This window comes from Pelodiscus sinensis, chromosome 19 (assembly GCF_052426305.1).
Source record: "Pelodiscus sinensis isolate ZL-2025 chromosome 19, ASM5242630v1, whole genome shotgun sequence".
NCBI classification, from domain to species: domain Eukaryota; kingdom Metazoa; phylum Chordata; order Testudines; family Trionychidae; genus Pelodiscus; species Pelodiscus sinensis.
This window is the reverse complement of record NC_143070.1, coordinates 7,997,716-8,014,985: the sequence shown is the minus strand read 5'-3', so window position 1 is coordinate 8,014,985 and position 17,270 is coordinate 7,997,716. Positions and strand designations below refer to the sequence as shown.

General features: G+C 47.7%; 1 protein-coding gene across 7 annotated transcripts; it reads right to left on the bottom strand.

The window, feature by feature from the left end:
- Nucleotides 1-365: 365 nt before the first annotated feature.
- Nucleotides 366-17,191, bottom strand: LOC106732075 (uncharacterized). Of its 7 annotated transcripts, XM_075913967.2 has the most exons (4): nucleotides 17,054-17,191; nucleotides 9,776-9,976; nucleotides 3,359-3,472; nucleotides 366-2,989 (listed from the first exon to the last, which is right to left on the bottom strand). In XM_075913967.2, exons 2-4 carry the CDS (start codon nucleotides 9,912-9,914, stop codon nucleotides 1,407-1,409), a joined length of 1,836 nt encoding a protein of 611 aa, XP_075770082.2. In that variant the 5' UTR covers nucleotides 9,915-9,976; nucleotides 17,054-17,191; the 3' UTR covers nucleotides 366-1,406. The 7 variants fall into 7 exon arrangements, with proteins under 7 accessions (XP_075770082.2, XP_089626912.1, XP_089626914.1 ...); XM_089770786.1 differs by lacking the exon at nucleotides 17,054-17,191 and having other exon boundaries at nucleotides 9,776-11,821; XM_089770788.1 differs by lacking the exon at nucleotides 17,054-17,191 and having other exon boundaries at nucleotides 9,836-11,821.
- Nucleotides 17,192-17,270: the final 79 nt, after the last annotated feature.

Sequence of the window (17,270 nt, the reverse complement as noted above, 5' to 3'; positions counted from 1 at the left end):
CCCTGAGGGGCCAATACAAAAGGAAACTCTGCGGGTGAGTCTGCACTGAGATAATAGCCCTTTGGCAAGGCTGCAGCTGGCCCAGCTCAGCAGTATACGGCCTGCAGGGCTTGGGTTAGGAGATTAGAAAACTGCAGCCAGAGCAATCCCTCCGGGGTGGTGGTGGTGCAGTGTCAGGGCAGCTCCCCTACCCCATAACTTCCCCTGCTCACCCCACTCAGAGATACTGACCATTGTCATTGCTCAAATCACACAAAGAGCTTGTGGCAAAGGCACCAAAGAACATGGTGAAAATACAATTAAAATTTTGGCAAATGATCATTTGAGTTGTGACGTCTGCACATCTAACTAACCGGATATCAAAGTGTGTGACCCAACAGCCTTCACAAGGAAAGAAAACCCCATGATACAGGGTGGGCCGTTAATCACTTTCACATCCATAGAGTGAAACATCAAGGAATCTTTTAAGTCTCAGAATCAAGGAAATAAATACAATTTACCCATTTTCTTCAGAAATGGCTAAACCTGATTTACTTCTCATTACTTGACTGTATTAGTTACAAAAGTTCTATATGTCATTATACTAAAATAAAAAAAAGCCCTCAAGTTCCCATGAACACATGAGCTACAGTTGCCCAGAAAAGTCCAGCAGCAACTGTACCCAGAGATGGAACCAGGGCTGTGAAACAGGATGGGACCTTTGGAAAGGTTGCCGACCCCTGATCCAGTGAGTTCTAGCCCATCAGGCAGGAAAAGGACAAATACAAAACACATTTCAGCATAGTCTGGGGTCATATGAGAGTGTCTGGGAATGAGCCAATCTGCCCTCACAGGGCACTAGGGGACTAGCAATCACTCCGCTTAAGGGGGGGCAGAATCCCAGTGCCCCCTCTGGGATTTGGGGAGAGGAGGATTTAGCAGCCTTTCTGCACGTGCCCCTTCCAGGGAACAGCTCTAGGGCAGTGGGGGAGCCCAGCCAAGCGGGGAGATGTATGATGGGGGTGGGAAATGGGTGTTCAGAGAGAAAGTGGGGCCTTGCCCAAGTGTTCTTCTCATAATGTCCATGGCAGGAGGATCCCAGCCGGGTCAGGAAGGGAGAGGGAGAACTTGAGGCAGGCTCGGGGAGCATCTGGAGGAGTTTGTGTCCCATCAGATCAGCAGCCAGGGCTGCAGCTGGCACGAGGGGTGATTGGGGTCCCCTGCTTGGGGTTTGCTCAGACCAGGCAGAGCCAGCGGGTCACTGACCAGTTGATTGTTGGGTGCTGCTGTCTCCTCACTCCAGCACTGGACAGCTGGATCCCTGGGAGCCAAGTGCCACTCATCTGCGTGGAAATTAGGCAGGGTGCTTGGAGAATTTCCCTCATATGTAGAGCAGTCTCAGGTGCCCAGGCTCTAACAGAAGTGTTTTACATGCCAGCTAATGAAATCTGCAGTTTCTTCGCTGGGGGATTTGCTGATTCAGGAGCTGTGTGGATTCTCTGATGCCTACTAAGGTGTGAGGTGTGCCGGAAGCTTTTCCCACAGTCAACGCATTTATATGGTCTCTCCCCTGTGTGGGTTCGCTCATGGACAGTAAGGGCTGATTGCTCAGTGAAACCTTTCCCACATTCAGTACATTTATACGGTCTCTCTCCAGTGTGGGTTCTCTCATGGACAGTAAGGGCTGACTGACGAGTGAAACCTTTCCCACACTCACGGCATTTATATGGTCTCTCTCCTGTATGCACTCTCTGATGGCTAATAAGATATGAAGTCTGACTGAAGCTTTTCCCACAGTCGAAGCACTGATATGGTCTCTCTCCTGTGTGGGTTCTCTCATGTCTAATGAGGGCTGATCGCATAGTGAAACCTTTTGCACACTCAAGGCATTTGTATGGTCTCTCTCCTGTGTGGCTTCTCTCATGGACAGTAAGGGCTGATCGTGTTGTGAAACCTTTCCCACATACATGGCATTTATATGGTCTCTCTCCCGTGTGGATTCTCTCATGGACAATAAGGGCCGATCGCTCAGTGAATCCTTTCCCACACACATGGCATTTATATGGTCTCTCTCCTGTGTGGATTCTCTCGTGTACAGTAAGGGCTGATTGCTCAGTGAAATCTTTCTCACACTTGTGGCATTTAAACGGTCTCTCTCCCGTGTGGATTCGCTCATGGACAATAAGGGCTGAGCGCTCAGTAAAATCTTTCCCACATTCATGACATTTGTATGGTCTCTCTCCTGTGTGTACTCTCTGATGAAGAGTAAGGTTTGAACTCTGACTGAAGCTTTTCCCACACTCATGGCACTTGTATGGTCTCTCTCCCGTGTGGGTTCTCACATGTTTAGTGAGGGTTGATCGGTCAGTGAATCCTTTCCCACACTCATGGCATTTATATGGTTTCTCTCCTGTGTGAATTCTCTGATGTACACTGAGGTGTGACCTCTTAATGAAGTTTCTCCCACATTCCAAACATCTATATGGCCTCTCACCTGTGTGGGTTTGCTGATGTATACTAAGGTGTGATCTCAAAGTGAAGCTCTTCCCACACTCAAAGCACGTATGGGATTTTCCTCCCATGTGGATAATCTCATGTTCAATACAGGATGACAGTTCAATCAAACATTTTCGACAGTCAAGGCACTTGCAGAGTCTCTCTCCTGTGTGCCCTCTCTGGGGCAAAATAAGGCCTGACTTCTCACTGATTTTGTTCCCAGTGTCTGAGCATTCACAAGGTTTCTTTTGATTGTGATTTGACTCCTGGACTGGAGTTTCCTTGGGATCCTTGGATCCTCCCCCACATTCAATGGATTCCTCTGCTTTCCTGCTTGGATTGTTCTCCAGCTGCCTCTCTCCCCTGTGTCGATTTTCCCAGGCTTCCCCCTGTTCTACACACTGGGAAAAATCCCCTTTAGCTCCTTCCACAAACGTTCCCTGAGATTCTACTGGTTCAGGAGCTTCCTGCTGTCGATTCTTCTTATTGTTCTCCCTCGCTGTTCTATCACCTGCTGGGAGAGAGAGAGAGAGAGAGAGAATCCAGGCTATAGTTACTGTCTGTGCTGAGGAGAAGGGACTGACAGGAAAATGGCAAAGACAGAAAGCACCACACAATAATAGTTAAGGAGACTGAGACATTGAATTCTATCTCCACATCCCACTCAAACATTCCCAGGGAAGAAAACGTAGGGAGGAAACTCTTGACAGATGACAGGATGGCTGGGGAGTTGTGACAGGTATTTGCCAGGATGACACCTGCATTCCTACCTGGGAGATATGGGGCAGAAGTGAGGGCTCTCACTCACTGCTCATTTTTGGTTGTCCCAGCTTTTTCCTGCACTCAACAGAAGGTTTCTGTGTCAGTTTCCCTGACTCCTCACCTGTGCAGGTGCCTCTCAGGATCTCTATTTCTTTGGTAGCCTGGAGATCTGGGACCCACGGCTCTTTCCCTCGTTCTAGCCAGGTGATCAGGTCAGGTTTTGGAATGGAGAATCCTGCACAGGGGTGAAATCAGGCTAGGTGAAGGCACACAGAATCTGGGCAGAGTATATGTCACAAGGAACATTCCCCGAGTTCAATCTGATCCAACATGGGACTATGGTAACTCAGACAACTTGAGCAGCCGCAAACTTCTGGGTCAGAATGGGGTGGGGGATATGACAAAGTCAGAATAGTATTCACTCAGTTATGTTGCATGTGATTTCTACACCATTTAATACTACAGTTTAGCGAATATAACATGCACCCATGTATAACCTGCGTTTTTTCTTTTTTGTATTAAAAAAAAAACTTGATTACCCAGGGACATATATAGCCTGTGGGTCCTGCATTCATCCATTCACCACACTCAAACCCAGGTCCTGCACAGCCACAGCCAGGCACAACCCACCCTCCTCCAGGCGGGGGAGCTGCTTGTGAGTAAAAATAAACTTGTATACCCCACGGACATGTATACCACATGGGGGGGGGGGTTGTAAAAACGTGTATAACCCACGGGTTATATACACTAATTTACGGTAACCCTGTGTATGTGCCTATTTCCCTGGGCACTGACCCCTATCTAGATGGAGATGAGAACATGGGGGTGCCTCACTGTTGGAGAATGCCTAGTCCAGCACGTCCACAATGGCCCAGGCTCATGGTAATTTGAGCCTGGAGGGGTGTGTGATCAGGTGACACTTTTTGCCCTGGAGGCAGGACAAAGACTTGAGATGGGGCTGGCTGTAGCCAGGGACGAGCTGAGGAGAGTGGAAGTGAGTCTTGATGGCTATGGGGCAGAGATGAGGGGTGGGGGAAGCAGGGCCCCATCTCCTCATGACTGCTCCTGGTTCCTGTGCTAACAAGTCTGTTCTAGGGATGTTAAGAAGTGGGTATTTAACTAATCGTGTAGTCAATAACATTTTTATCAACTACACCAGGGTGTTGAATAGCCCTGGACTACATGATCAGTTGATAAGGGAAGAAGTTATGTTACAGATGCATTGTAGAGGATTATCTGGCCCTCTGACTACTACCCCATGCTACATATCCGTATGGGCACTAATGATACTGCAAGGTGTGATACTGAGTAGATCAAGAATGACCACAGGGCACTGGGAGTACGGGTGAAGGAGTCTGGAGTGCAGGGAGTGTTCTCTTCAGTCCTTCCTGTCAAAGGTAGGGACCCAGGCAGAGACAGGTGCATCCTGGAGGTGAATTCCTGGCTGCGAAGATGGCATCGCGGGGAGGGCTTTGGCTTCCTTAGCCACAGGATGCTATTTCAAGGAGGACTGCTAAACAGGGATGAGGTTCACCTTTTGAGGAAGGGGAAGATTGTATTTGGATGCAGACTGTCTAACCTAGTGAGGAGGGCTTTAAACTAGGATCGACAGGGGCAGGTGACCAAAGCACACAGGCAAGCAAAGAACATGGAGACCTGAGTGTTGGGTCACAAATGGGCTATAATAGCAGAGAAAAAGGGACAAAGCAGCAGAATTAGGAAGCAAGATCAAATCAGTATCTTAGATGCCTCTGAGGAAGTGGGTCTGGCCCACAAAAGCTCATCACCTAATAAACCATCTTGTTAGTCTTTAAAGTGCTACATAGTCCTGTTTTTATATACAAATGCAAGAAGTATGGGTAATAAGCAGGAAGAACTGGAAGTGCTAATAAATAAACATAACTACGACATCATTGGAATTAGAGACTTGATGGAATAATACACACGATTGGAATATTGATATGGAGGGGTAAAGCTTACTGTCACATTATTGGATTTTAAGGGGAGAAGCCAGATAACTGCTGCGCCTCCAATGGGGTGTTTGCCCCAAAATCTATACAAAGGGGGCCATGTGAGGTGTCAAATGAAAGCTTATGTTCTACTGATTCTATGTATGCTATTCATGTACTTATGTTATATCTGTATGTGGAATTATAAATATGTACTCTGTGCTTATGCTGAAAGGTTCTCTGTCTGAGACAGAGCAATAGGCCAGGAACATCCAGTGAATGACTGTACTATTTAGCACAGTTCCAGGGACAATGGCTCTCAAGGTGCCCAAAACATACCTGAGGAATGCGTCTGGAATCTGCAAATCAGTCAGTATCTAATGGCTGCTGACATGGGACACAGGGATAGGTCACTTGGCCATGTGACCTGCGCCTGCTTGGAAGATACCAGGGATGATTATAAAGTGCCATGAAGCAAACTCCGTCATATCTTCAATTCTGCCACTGACCCCAGATGCAGCCTTGCGAGGGACAGCAAGCCGGGAAGGATTGTCACCCGTCCTGACATAGGATGTACACCAGAGACTTTTAAGCTAGAAGTTTGTAACATCTCTGCTGAGAGCCTGCATCAAGAACTTGGTGATTGGTGCATGTCATGTATTTTCTTTAACAACCTTACTCTCCATCTTGTCTTTCTTTTTTTAATAAACCTTTAGATTTTTTTATTCTAAAGGATTGGCCCAGCATGATCTTGTGGGTAAATTGACTGGGAACTGTGGCTGGTCTTTTGGGATCAGGAGAACCCATTCAGGGCAGGTGAGATTGGGTTCTATAACCCCTCATCTGTGTTTCGGCCCAGGGCTGATTGTGGCACAGGGAGAGCTGGGGTATCACAGGGGTTTTGCTTGTGAGGCTTCCTGCTGGCTGGATTAGCAGATGAAGTGCTCGGTGTGACTGGTTTGTGGCCTATTTGGGAAAGGCCTCCAGTCAGGGGCTGTGAGAAGCCCTGATTTTGAGTAATTTGCCCTGAGCAGACACCCTCAGTAGTGCCCAGGCTCGGCCCGGTCCGTCACGCTCAGGAAGGATAGGTGGGGAAAAAAGGGTAGAGGTGCTGCCTTATATACTAAAAATGTATACAGTTGGACTGAGGTGTAGATGAACATAGAGACAGATGTGTTGAGAGTTTCTGGGTTAGGTTAAAAGGGATAAAAAAAACAGGGATGATGTCATGCTAGGGGTCTACTACAGACCACCTACCCAGGTGGAAGAGGTGGATGAGACATTTTAAACAACTAACAAAATCATCCAAAGCACAGGATTTGGTGGTGATGGGGGACTTCAACTATCCAGACATGTGCTGGGAAACTAAAATAGCAGGGCACAGACGATCCAATAAGTTATTGGACTGCATTGAAGACAACTGTTTATTTCAGATGGTTGAAAAAGCTACTGGGGGGGGAAGCTGTTCTAGATTTGATTTTAACAAATAGGAAGAAACTGGTAGAGAATTTGAAAGTAGAAGGCAGCTTCAGTGAAAGTGATCATTAAATCACAGAGTTCATGATTCTAAGGAATGGTAAAAGGGAGAACAGAAAAATAGAGATAATGGTTTTCAGGAAGACAGATTTTGGTAAGCTAAGAGCAGGTAAGTAAGGGTCCCATGGGAAGCAAGACTAAGGGGGAAAACAACTGACGAAAGTTGGCAGTTTTTCAAAGGGACATTATTAAGGGCCCAAAAGCAAGATATTCCACTGCGGAGGAAAAAATAGAAAATGTGGCAAAAAAATGACTTGGCTTAACCAGGAGATCTTGCATGATCTAAAAATCAAAAAGGAGTAATGTAAAAAGTGAAAACTAGGATAAAGTACAAAGGATGAATATAAGCAAACAACACTGGTATGCAAGGGCAAGATTAGAAAGGCAAAGGTATAAAATGAGCTCAAACTAGACAGACAAAAAGGGTAACAAGAAGACTTTCTATAAATATATTAGAAGTAAGAGGAAGACCAAGGACAAGATAGGCCCATTACTCAGTGAGGAGGGAGAAACAGTAACCGGAAACTTGGAAATGGCAGAGGTGCTTAATGACTTTTGTTTCAGTTTTCACCAAGAAGTCTGATGATGAAGGAATGCCTAACATAGTGAATGCTATTGGGAATGGGGTAGGTTTAAAAGATCAAATAAAAAAAAAGGAACAAGTTAAAAATCATTTAGAAAAGTTATATTTCTGCAAGTCACTAGTGTCTGATGAAATGCATCCTAGAATACTCAAGGAGCTGATAGAGGAAGTATCTGAGCCTTTAGCTATCATCTTTGAAAAATCATGGAGCGATTCCAGAATATTGGAAAAGGGCACATATAGTGCCCATCTAGAAAAATGGAAATAAGAACAACCCAGGAAACTACAGGCCAGTCAGTTTAACTTCTATGCCAGGAAAGATAATGGAGCAAGTAATCAAGGAATTCATCTGCAAACACCTGGAAGATAAGAAGATAATAGATAACAGTCAGCATGGATTTGTAAAGAACAAATCATGTCAAACCAATCTGGCCTCAAAGATAAATCATCTAATAAAAGGCATGGTAAAAACCCACTTGTAAGAGACTTTATGATAATGTTACTGTTTAATCCTGGGATAAATTTAAGGTTCATAAGTAACCCTGTAAGAATGTATATGATTATCTTTTGGAAAAGGAAGAGCCTTTAAGCATGCTGGAATAGTAGTTGGAAACACACCTGGTCTGCAGCATAAGAAGAAAACTGAAGTACATCACCTAATTAATTTAACAGTGGGATAATTCATCCTAGACCAGGTGTGGGCAATAATTTTTTTTTTTTTTAAACAAGGGGCCACTCTAGAAGGGGCAGGGCCAGGATACTTCTCTGCTTCCCCACACACAGACCATGATTGGTCTGGTGGTGGGGGAGCACATGAAGTCTTTGCCCACTCCCCCCTCAGCCCATGCCCCAGCAGTGGGAGGAGACTTCGCGTGCTCCCACTTCTGCCTCCAGGACAATCAGGGCTTAGAAAGCCTCCCCCGCCTGCTACTTCCACCTTAACCACAAGACTCCTTATCCCTAGCAAAGAAAGCTAGTGGATTGGTTTCACATGATTTGTTCTTTACAAATCCATGCTGGCTGTTACCTATCTCCTTCTTAACTTCCAAGTGTTTGCAGATGAATTCCTTTAATTACTTGCTCTATTATCTTTCCTGTCACAGACATTAAACTGAGTGGCTTGTACTTTCCTGGGTTGTTCTTATTTCCCTTTTTATAGATGGGCACTATATTTGCCCTTTTCCAGTCTTCTGGAATCTGTCCTGTCTTCCATGATTTTTCAAAGATAATAACTAAAGGCTCAGATACCTCCTATCAGCTCCTTGAGTAGTCTAGGATGCATTTAATCAGGCACACGTGACTTGCAGACATCTAACTTTTCTAAGTGATTTTTAACTTTTTCTTTTTTTCTTTTTTCTTTTATCTTATAAACCCATCCCCTTTCTCTCTAACATTCACTATGTTAGACATTCCTTGGTGAAGACCGAAACAAAGAAGTCATTAAGTACCTCTGCCATTTCCAAGTTTCCTGTTATTGTTTCTCCCTTCTCACTGACCAGTGGGCTTATGGAAAGTAGTGATAGTTGTGTAAATTTACATACTAAAATAGATAAAGGAGTGTAACTGCTGCCAAATCACTGTCACTCAGAACATTGTGTTGGGGGTCTGAGATAAACATGAGGGGGTGATAAATTGGTCCCACTTACTCCATCCTCTCGAGTTTCCTTCTTCCAACAGGACACACTCACCTGCAGTAAAGGTGTATTCCCCCCCTCCCCCCGCCCAGGGAATGGCCCAGCTGATTCCCCAGGGAAGCTGAGCACTCTGCTGCACTGTGTACAGTATAACCAAGTCTCCCTCATGGCCCGTTCCATCCCTCCCGTCCCAGGGCAGGTCAGGAACACACTTCTCAGAAGGGGAGGTCCAGTGAGGGCTGGCAGGTCTGACACCGAGGCCCACAGGCAGGGCTCAGACTGCAGCTGCCACATGGCAGGTCACTAGAACTTGGAGAGAAAGGACCCAGCAGAGCTCTAGCTCCTCAAGGGCTCTGTCCACAAAACTCCTGGCTGGGGGCTCGGCTCGCCCTGCTCTTTGGCTTGGATGCTCTACTTGAACCAGAAATAGGAGGAGGAAGTAGTCAGATCAGCTAAGTGAGTCCTTGGCTGGCTGCTTCAGACCCTGCTAGGGGGTACCTTGTGGGCACTAACAGCAGCTGGATCAAGCCCCGACAAGCCTGGAGCCGTTCTTGCTTGGGCTCTTCCACTGACACCTTCACCAAGACAGAAAATGTGCAAGATGGAGGGAAAGCACATTGGCTGTGGGAAGAGCAGCACCATTGTTATGATCCTGAACCTGCTTCCCCTGGGAGGGACCATGGAGGGGACAGTCTCTCACACAGGAGCCAGGATCACTGGGGCTCATACTCCTGATATTGGCGGGGAAGAGAACATTGAGGGGCCTGAACCAAACCTAACCCAGCTGCTCCAGAGCCCACCCAGCTTCTGATACCTGAGGGGACAGGAATCCTTACCCAGCCAGCTCACGGCCTCATAATTCTCCTGCATCACATCCCAATAGAGGGCTCTCTGACCTGGGTCCAGCAGAGCCCATTCCTCCTCAGAGAAATACACAGCCACCTCCTCGAAGGTCACTGGCTCCACCACAGCCATTTCCTTTCCCTGGCTTTGCAGGCCATGGGCTGAGCTGGAGACAAATATAGCTGTTCTGTAGCCTGTCAGGGGGAGAAGGGCAATTGGAGACATTTCAGAAGGGGCTTTAATCCTTTCCATACCACCATTCTCCCCAGACTCTGTCCCTGGTGACAGGCATACTAGTACTGGACATTTTGGGCAAATGTTTGAGTCTAGATATTCCATAAACAGCGCATACAAGTTAGATCCCAAAACCACATTCATTTATCTCAATACCTGGCTTGAATTATAACATTACTGCACCTGCAACAATGGGATTCAGTCTGGTGTATCCAGTGTTTCTTATAAACAAGCTGCATATTCACATGTCTGAGTTGTAGTTGTTTAAATTTAGGCTGCTGTATTTAAAACCCCTAATCTTCATCCATTTATTTGCAGCACAGAGCTTGGTTCTTTCATCTGACAGGCAAATTATAAATCCTCTCCCCAACAGAAATTAAGTGACGATAATAAGACTATGCAGATGCTTATTTTTAAACATGTGCACTAAGTGTTTGCAGGCTGAGATCCTAAAATTCATGGATTCATGGGATCAGAAGATATCCTTAGTCATGCAGTCGGACCTCCTCTGTGGCACAAGCCATTAAACTTAACCCAGCTATCTAGGCACAAAGCTCTGTTTCCCCAAAGAATGTTTTCTAAAGAGTCGTCCAGTGTTGATTTGAAGACATCAAAAGATGGAGAATCCACAATATCCTGTGACCATTGGTTTCAGTGACTAATCCTCTTCCCCATCAAACATTTGTGCCTCCTTTCTAACCTGAAATTGTCTGGCTTCAGCTTTCAGTTATTGGTTCTCGCTGAGCTGTCTTCATTAGACTCAGGAGCCCTTGGGGATCCAGCAGTTTCTCTCCATGAATAGACTGATACAGTGGAAGCCAGTCAGCTCTCAGCCTATTTATTGTTTTAAATTAAACTAACCCCATGTTGAAACTGAACTGACAGAGCAGTGAAATAGCCAAGACTGAAGGTGCTTTACATTGTGTGCTTTACCTTCACACCTTTAGCATTATACCCCATATACCAGTGTTTCTCAAAGTGGTTCAGGGACTCACTCTGAGAAACTCACTAATGGGTCGCTCCAGGTTGTTTACTTACTGGCTCCACAGCCATAGAGTCTCACAGCTCCCATTGGCTGCGGTTAGCTGTTTACAGCCAAGGGGAACCGGGGAAGCATTGTGACCTGGGCCACTGCTAAGCTGTGTGTTTTACAAACATAGGTGAACATGCATTAGCTGTTCCCCTGCAGAGAACCAGGGGGGAGATACCTCTGGTGAGGTCAGCACAGTATCCTGGACCCTTTCAAAAAAGATAATTTATTTTAAAAACCCTGGAATTTGGTAACACAGAACAGTAGGGCTGTCAGAGTGAAGAGCACCATTGGAATGTATTCTTACAATAGATGTAGCGCACAGAAAAGCTATGAAACTGAAATATGTGGTTTGAAGTACAAGTATATGAGTATAAATCCAAATATTTATATATGCAATAAAAAAAGTAACAGAAAATGTAAGTGTGTACTTCAGTGTTTGTAGGATGGGGAATTACTTATAGAAATATAGAAGTTTTCAAGTACAAAATTATTTTCAACAATATCTCAGTGGTTTGACATTTAATCATCTAACCTGTAGTAAATATTCAGAAAGCAAAACCTACCCAAGTGGCAAGTGATGTGAAAAAGCACTAGGGTTACAGTGACCATATTTCCCTTTGTTGAATACTGGACACCTGGTAAAACTGTTTATATTCAAGAGAGCTCAATGGAAATCAATCAGAACCAAGCAGTACACAGATTCAAATTAACAGCAAATCCCTGTTAAACATAATGGCTACGTCTACACTGGCCCCTTTTCCGAAAGGGGCATGTTAATTTCACAGATCGCAATAGGGAAATCCGCGGGGGATTTAAATATCCCCCGCGGCATTTAAATAAAAATGTCCGCCGCTTTTTTCCGGCTTTTAGAAAAGCCGGAAAAGAGCATCTACACTGGCCCCGATCCTCCGGAAAAAAAGCCCTTTTCCGGAGGATCTTATTCCTACTTTGAAGGATCGGGGCCAGTGTAGACGCTCTTTTCCGGCTTTTCTAAAAGCCGGAAAAAAGCGGGGGACATTTTATTTAAATGCCGCGGGGGATATTTAAATCCCCCGCGGATTTCCCTATTGCGATCTGTGAAATTAACATGCCCCTTTCAGAAAAGGGGCCAGTGTAGACGAGCCCAATTACTGTTTAGCTGGAGCCTTCTTATCTTTAAGGCTTTAGGGTTCAAAAGGGAGTGGGGGACACCCCCTACTTACACCTCTCTCACACGACCGAGGTGTCTGATAGAACTGACCCTGGAGCTCTCCTCTGAGCCCAGTCTGGTAAGGAGGGAGGACACACTTCCCTCTCCTGGTACCTGGAATCACATCTCTCTGAGGTAATACATGGGCAGGGCCATACTCCACAGGGGGAGATGAAGGAACAGGGGGGCTATGAGGCATGAAGGGGCCAAGCAGGGAGAAGGCAGCAAGAGGGGGAGAATGGAAAGGACCAATGGGTGGGCAGCTGCCATCTCGTTCCTGGTCACACTGACCAGCCATTGCAGCTGGCAGTGCAGTTAGCACACAACAGGAAGGGGATGTGGAGGGGCCCTCCTGCTGGCTGATGCTGACATAAAGCACAGGCTGTGCTGATGGACCAACTGGGGGAGCAGCCACTGGACCCCCCTACTCCCTGTTGATGGGTGGGCAGCTGGTGAGTGGCCATGTGGCGGCGGCAGCAGGACCTGCCAGCACTGATGAGGAGGGAGACAGAAAATACAGGACAATTTGCCCATTTTTAAGAAAGAGTCAACATGCTGCAGCAGGGCTTTAATCTGGGGCATCTGCTCATCCTCACTAGGGTGTTGGGCACATGGCAAAACAGCAGCTAGCACAGGCAGCCCTTAGCCACTGAATCTCACCCCCTGTTGCAGAGTCCTGCCTCTCAGGTAGGGAAAAGGCACCTTCTCCAGGCACTGGCCACCCACACAGCCCTGGCAAGTGGGCACTGCCACCCCCTATCCTGGCAGGGAGGGAAAAAACCCTCTCCCTCCCCCCATCCATATTTTTACAAACACTGCAAATGCTGCCCCCACTGGGGTACGTTTTTGGAAGTGCCCAGATTCTGTTCTTAACTCCACTGCCTGTCCCAATTTCACCCTGTGGCCCCCGTCTTGGCCCTGCAGCCAGTTGTGTGATCTGCCTCCCCATACAGTCAGTTTGGCCCCTGCATAGAGTTTGCCTCCCCTGCGATTTCATGCATCAATTTCCTTTGATAAACTTGGGGGTGGGGAACCTTTTTTTGGATTGGGGGCCAATGACCCACAGAAAAATCAGTCAGGGGTTGCACACAAGTGAGAAACAAATGAATAAATAACCCCTCACTGACGTGGCCCCTGACTGAAATGCAGACACTCCCCATATTCCCCTCACACACCAGAGCTTAGGGAGGCCCAACCTGGTAGATTTTGTGTGTTCCAGCCCCACGGGGAGTGGCGGGGGGCTAGAAAGCCAGTGCAGGCTCCCCAATGCTGAGGGGAAGGGTCTCTGAACTTCGGGGTCTAGATCCAGGCAAGCTGGGGACACCTCCAGCCCCCAGGCCTGAAGTTACCCACCTCTGCTTTATAGTGAGACAGGCAGCTTTACACAGACACAGAAGCGGATCAAGGATTCTTTAGATCCTAAAACCAGGTCTAGCTATGGCCATGTGTGGAAGGGGCTGTTATCTAAAACATTTCCCTGCATTCACCCCTTTAGCAGGCTGTCATGATTAACTACACCTAGCCAGGTGGAGTGGCCAATAGGAATGTAGGTAGGACTTTCAAACTGGGACAAAGGAACTTGGATTTTTTCCTCTTTTGTCTCTTGGGGAGAGTCCTCTGCAGCTATAGGGAGGGACAAGCATGTCTCTCTCTCTCCAAGAAACAATTCTTCACTTTCTGTAAGTAGGGTAAAGTTTAGGTAGTTTCGTTAGGCTTTATTGTTGGGTATGGGATCTGATATCTGGCACTGCTTAAGAGATGCTTGGCTTTTCTTTTTAACTAAGTTCTAGCTCATGGTGTAATTCCTTCATGAGTATATTTTGTTACCTTTCCATCTGATCCTTATGCTTGCAACAGGAATATTGTTGTAATAATAAAAGTTTTCTCTTTTCTTTTCATTAACCTGGCTTTGGTTACTTGTGTGTCCTGATTTTTATAATAGGGGTGAGATTTCCCAAATGATCTTTCCCCTAATCTTGTTATTAATATGTGGGTGGTGGCAGCAGAAGTTTTATTCCCAAAATCTAGGTTTTTAAGATTTTGGGAGAAGTTTTATACCAAAGCCTGGTAGATAAGGCTTTGGGGTACACTTGCTGACCCCCACTTCTGCATTTATCATGCCAGAGTGGGGAAGGAGCCATGACACAGGCAAATCCACCTTATGCAGCAGGGAAGCCAGTACCTGGGGGACATTGTGCCATTCAGATCACAGCCCTGGGAAGAGGCCCTGAGATACCCTGGAAATGGGAAACACTCCACACCTGCCCCACTTGCTGGTTTTGCAAACACTGCAGATGGCTCCTCCCCCTACCCTGTCACTTCCATCCCCTCTGCCCCATTTGACCCCTGAACAGCCCTCCCTCCCACCATTGCCCCTCACATACAGGGCTGTAGCGACATGAGCCACTGGTCTCAGATTTCACTCCTTAAGGCTGCTGGGGAGGGGGGGGGAGAAGTAGCAGGTAAACTCCGCTGCTGCAGCAAAACAGAGGGCAAAGCACCAGTACACGTAGAGCAGAAGGGGTAAAAACAATAACCCTAGTGGGAATGAGGCACCAAAGTGTGACTGTGGCAGAGGGGCTTTTTAAATTTGTTTAAACCCGATTTTGTTTTAATTTACAAAAAATAAAAAATAAAATAAAAAAAACCAGCAAGCCCTACTATGGATAAGTTTCTGCTAACTACATTTTACAGGGGGTTAAAAATGGAAAAAAGGGGGCTAAAGAGAGAACATGAAGTCTCATAACATTTCACAGATTTGTCTTTTCTGCTGTCCATGAATCACTGAACCACACTCCCATCACTGTATCCCATTTGAATTGTACCTAAGCTTTGCTCCTTTGCAAATGTTATTTCTATTACTTTTATTACTCTGTGCAATGCTTGTCATGTACTATTTGTTTTGGTTTTAATAGCTAATGCTCAGAAACACATAAGTACATAGTAGTTACAGATTTTAGCAATTTTTTCTGTGATTCTCTTATAGCGTTTGCAACCTTTTATTTTTTATTGTTATAGCCCTGCCTTCTTGAGGGCAAAATATCCAGCCATGCACACTAATGAAAAACCTTCCCACTATCCTCCCTTCCAGTGTCTGCTTGAATCAAAGCCAATCATCAGAGAAGGGGGAAGGCACACCTAACCCCCCCCCCTAAAAAAAGCTCCCAGAGCCTCATGTGCATCATTCTATTCATATACAGAATGAAGAACACAAAGTCCAACACAAGAACTGCACTGAACTCTGGGACACAGAAAGCAGGGTAGCATGGCCTGATGGGAAATCCCTGCTCCAGATGGTAATGACCCCTTGCCTACTCGCATCCAAATCACTATCAGGCTAATTCTAGGGAAAAAATCCTCTACCATATCCAAAATACTAAAGCTGTCTAATTGAATTATGAGGTCTCTCTAAGGCAGTGATGGAGAACCTACGACCCACAGGCTGGGCTGCTTTGGACTCCCTCCCGCCCCCTGCAACAGGGCAACTTGGCACCGGTGCTCAAGCCATGCTGGGGAGGGGCTCTGAGGCTTGTTGCCGTCTCTACCCCTTGTGGCTGGAGCACCAGCACATCTTGTCCTGCTGCAGGGGGCCAAGGACCCTGAGCTTCATGGGCTGGATCCTGTGCTGCGTGCTGTCGTATATAGCTCATACTGCAGAGCCCGCCGTCAACCAGCATCAGGAGCGGGTCCCACAGTTAGGAGCTGGTGCGTACTTAGAGAGCACTCTCAGCGTGCACCGGCTTGCAGCTCCCAACCCTGCTCCAGGGCAGCCCAACGTGCTGCAGGCTCCGCAGTACAAAGCTGCACAATCTGCAGTGCATGTAGCTGTGTAACTGGTAGGATTTTTAACAGTCACATGCTTACATTTTATCCGGAGTTTATCTCCCTAATATACATCCATTTGCACACCTCTGGGAGGTGTCCCAGGTAATCAGTCCCCTATCCCATGCTGACCAGACCTTGCAGACCCACACCCTCCCAGACCCTGCACCTCCACCCGCAGCCCGCTCTTGAACCCCAATTCCTGCCCAGACCACCCACCTTCACCCTGATCTTGTACCCTATGCCCCAGCCAGATCCTGAATCTCCACTACCCCAAGCCCGCTCCTGCACCCTGACATCCCACCCCTGCACATCCCCACCCCAGCCTGGCAAACCCCACGCCCCTACTCCAGCCTGCTCTCCAATGGCTGCTTACAGCTCACCGAACCCTTTAGTTTTTACCAAGCCCCAGAGCCGAATGTACCACAACATCTGTTATCAGCCCTGAGCCCCAGAAGAGTGAACCTGGACGTTTGGGGAAGCCCTTAGCCGGGGGTGGGGCACCTCAGGCCCAGGGTGCAGCCCAGGTGGCCTGGATGTGCCCTTAGGCAGGTGCATGGTCTGATGGAATGGAAAGAGCATCCCAGCTGTGGCAAAAATTCGGGAGCCCCCCCCCAGCAAACGTCATCGCCCTCCCAACAAACGTCATCGCCCTCCCCCCCTCAGCAAACGTCATCGCCCTCCCAACAAACGTCATCGCCCTCCCCCCTCAGCAAACGTCATCGCCCCGCCCACCGCGTCACCAGGCTGGAGACGGTGTCACGTGATCTCTGACACACACACACACACACACACACGTGTGACAAGGAGCCGCCCCCCCCCCCCCCCCCCCCCATACCCCCACACGCAGCCAGTGATTTGGGTCCCAGGGCAAAACCTCCCCTCCCCCATTACCCTCCCCCAGCGATTTATCAACCCCCCCCAAGTCCCCACAGCCCCTTATCGCCCCCCCCCCCGTCTGACACTTCACCTGCCCTGCCTCCCCCGTCTCACCTCGGCTCCTCCGATTTCTCCCCACCCCCGGCGCTGACGGGGACCGGAAGCGGAAGCCGCAGCGCGGCGAGTAACGACACTAACGGCTCCCTCAGAATTCTCGTCTCGGGGCGCGCGGCGCTAGCGCGGGGGGGGGGGGGGAGGAAGAGCTGCTACCTCCCTCTGCCCGCGCGCAGAATCAGGCGCTACGGCGGCCTCGTCCCTAGTGGGCGGGGCC

What these genes read in the sequence shown, in the direction of transcription:
- LOC106732075 (XM_089770786.1), bottom strand. Translation starts at nt 10,160, where the DNA reads ATGAATGTGGTTTTGGGATCTAACTTGTATGCGCTGTTTATGGAATAT. An exon ending in TGAGGCCGTGAGCTGGCTGG is followed by an intron (nt 3,473 to 9,775) that starts GTAAGGATTCCT and finishes ACCCCTGTGCAG; the next exon opens with GATTCTCCATTCCAAAACCT. An exon ending in CCTGAGAGGCACCTGCACAG is followed by an intron (nt 2,990 to 3,358) that starts GTGAGGAGTCAG and finishes TCTCTCTCCCAG; the next exon opens with CAGGTGATAGAACAGCGAGG.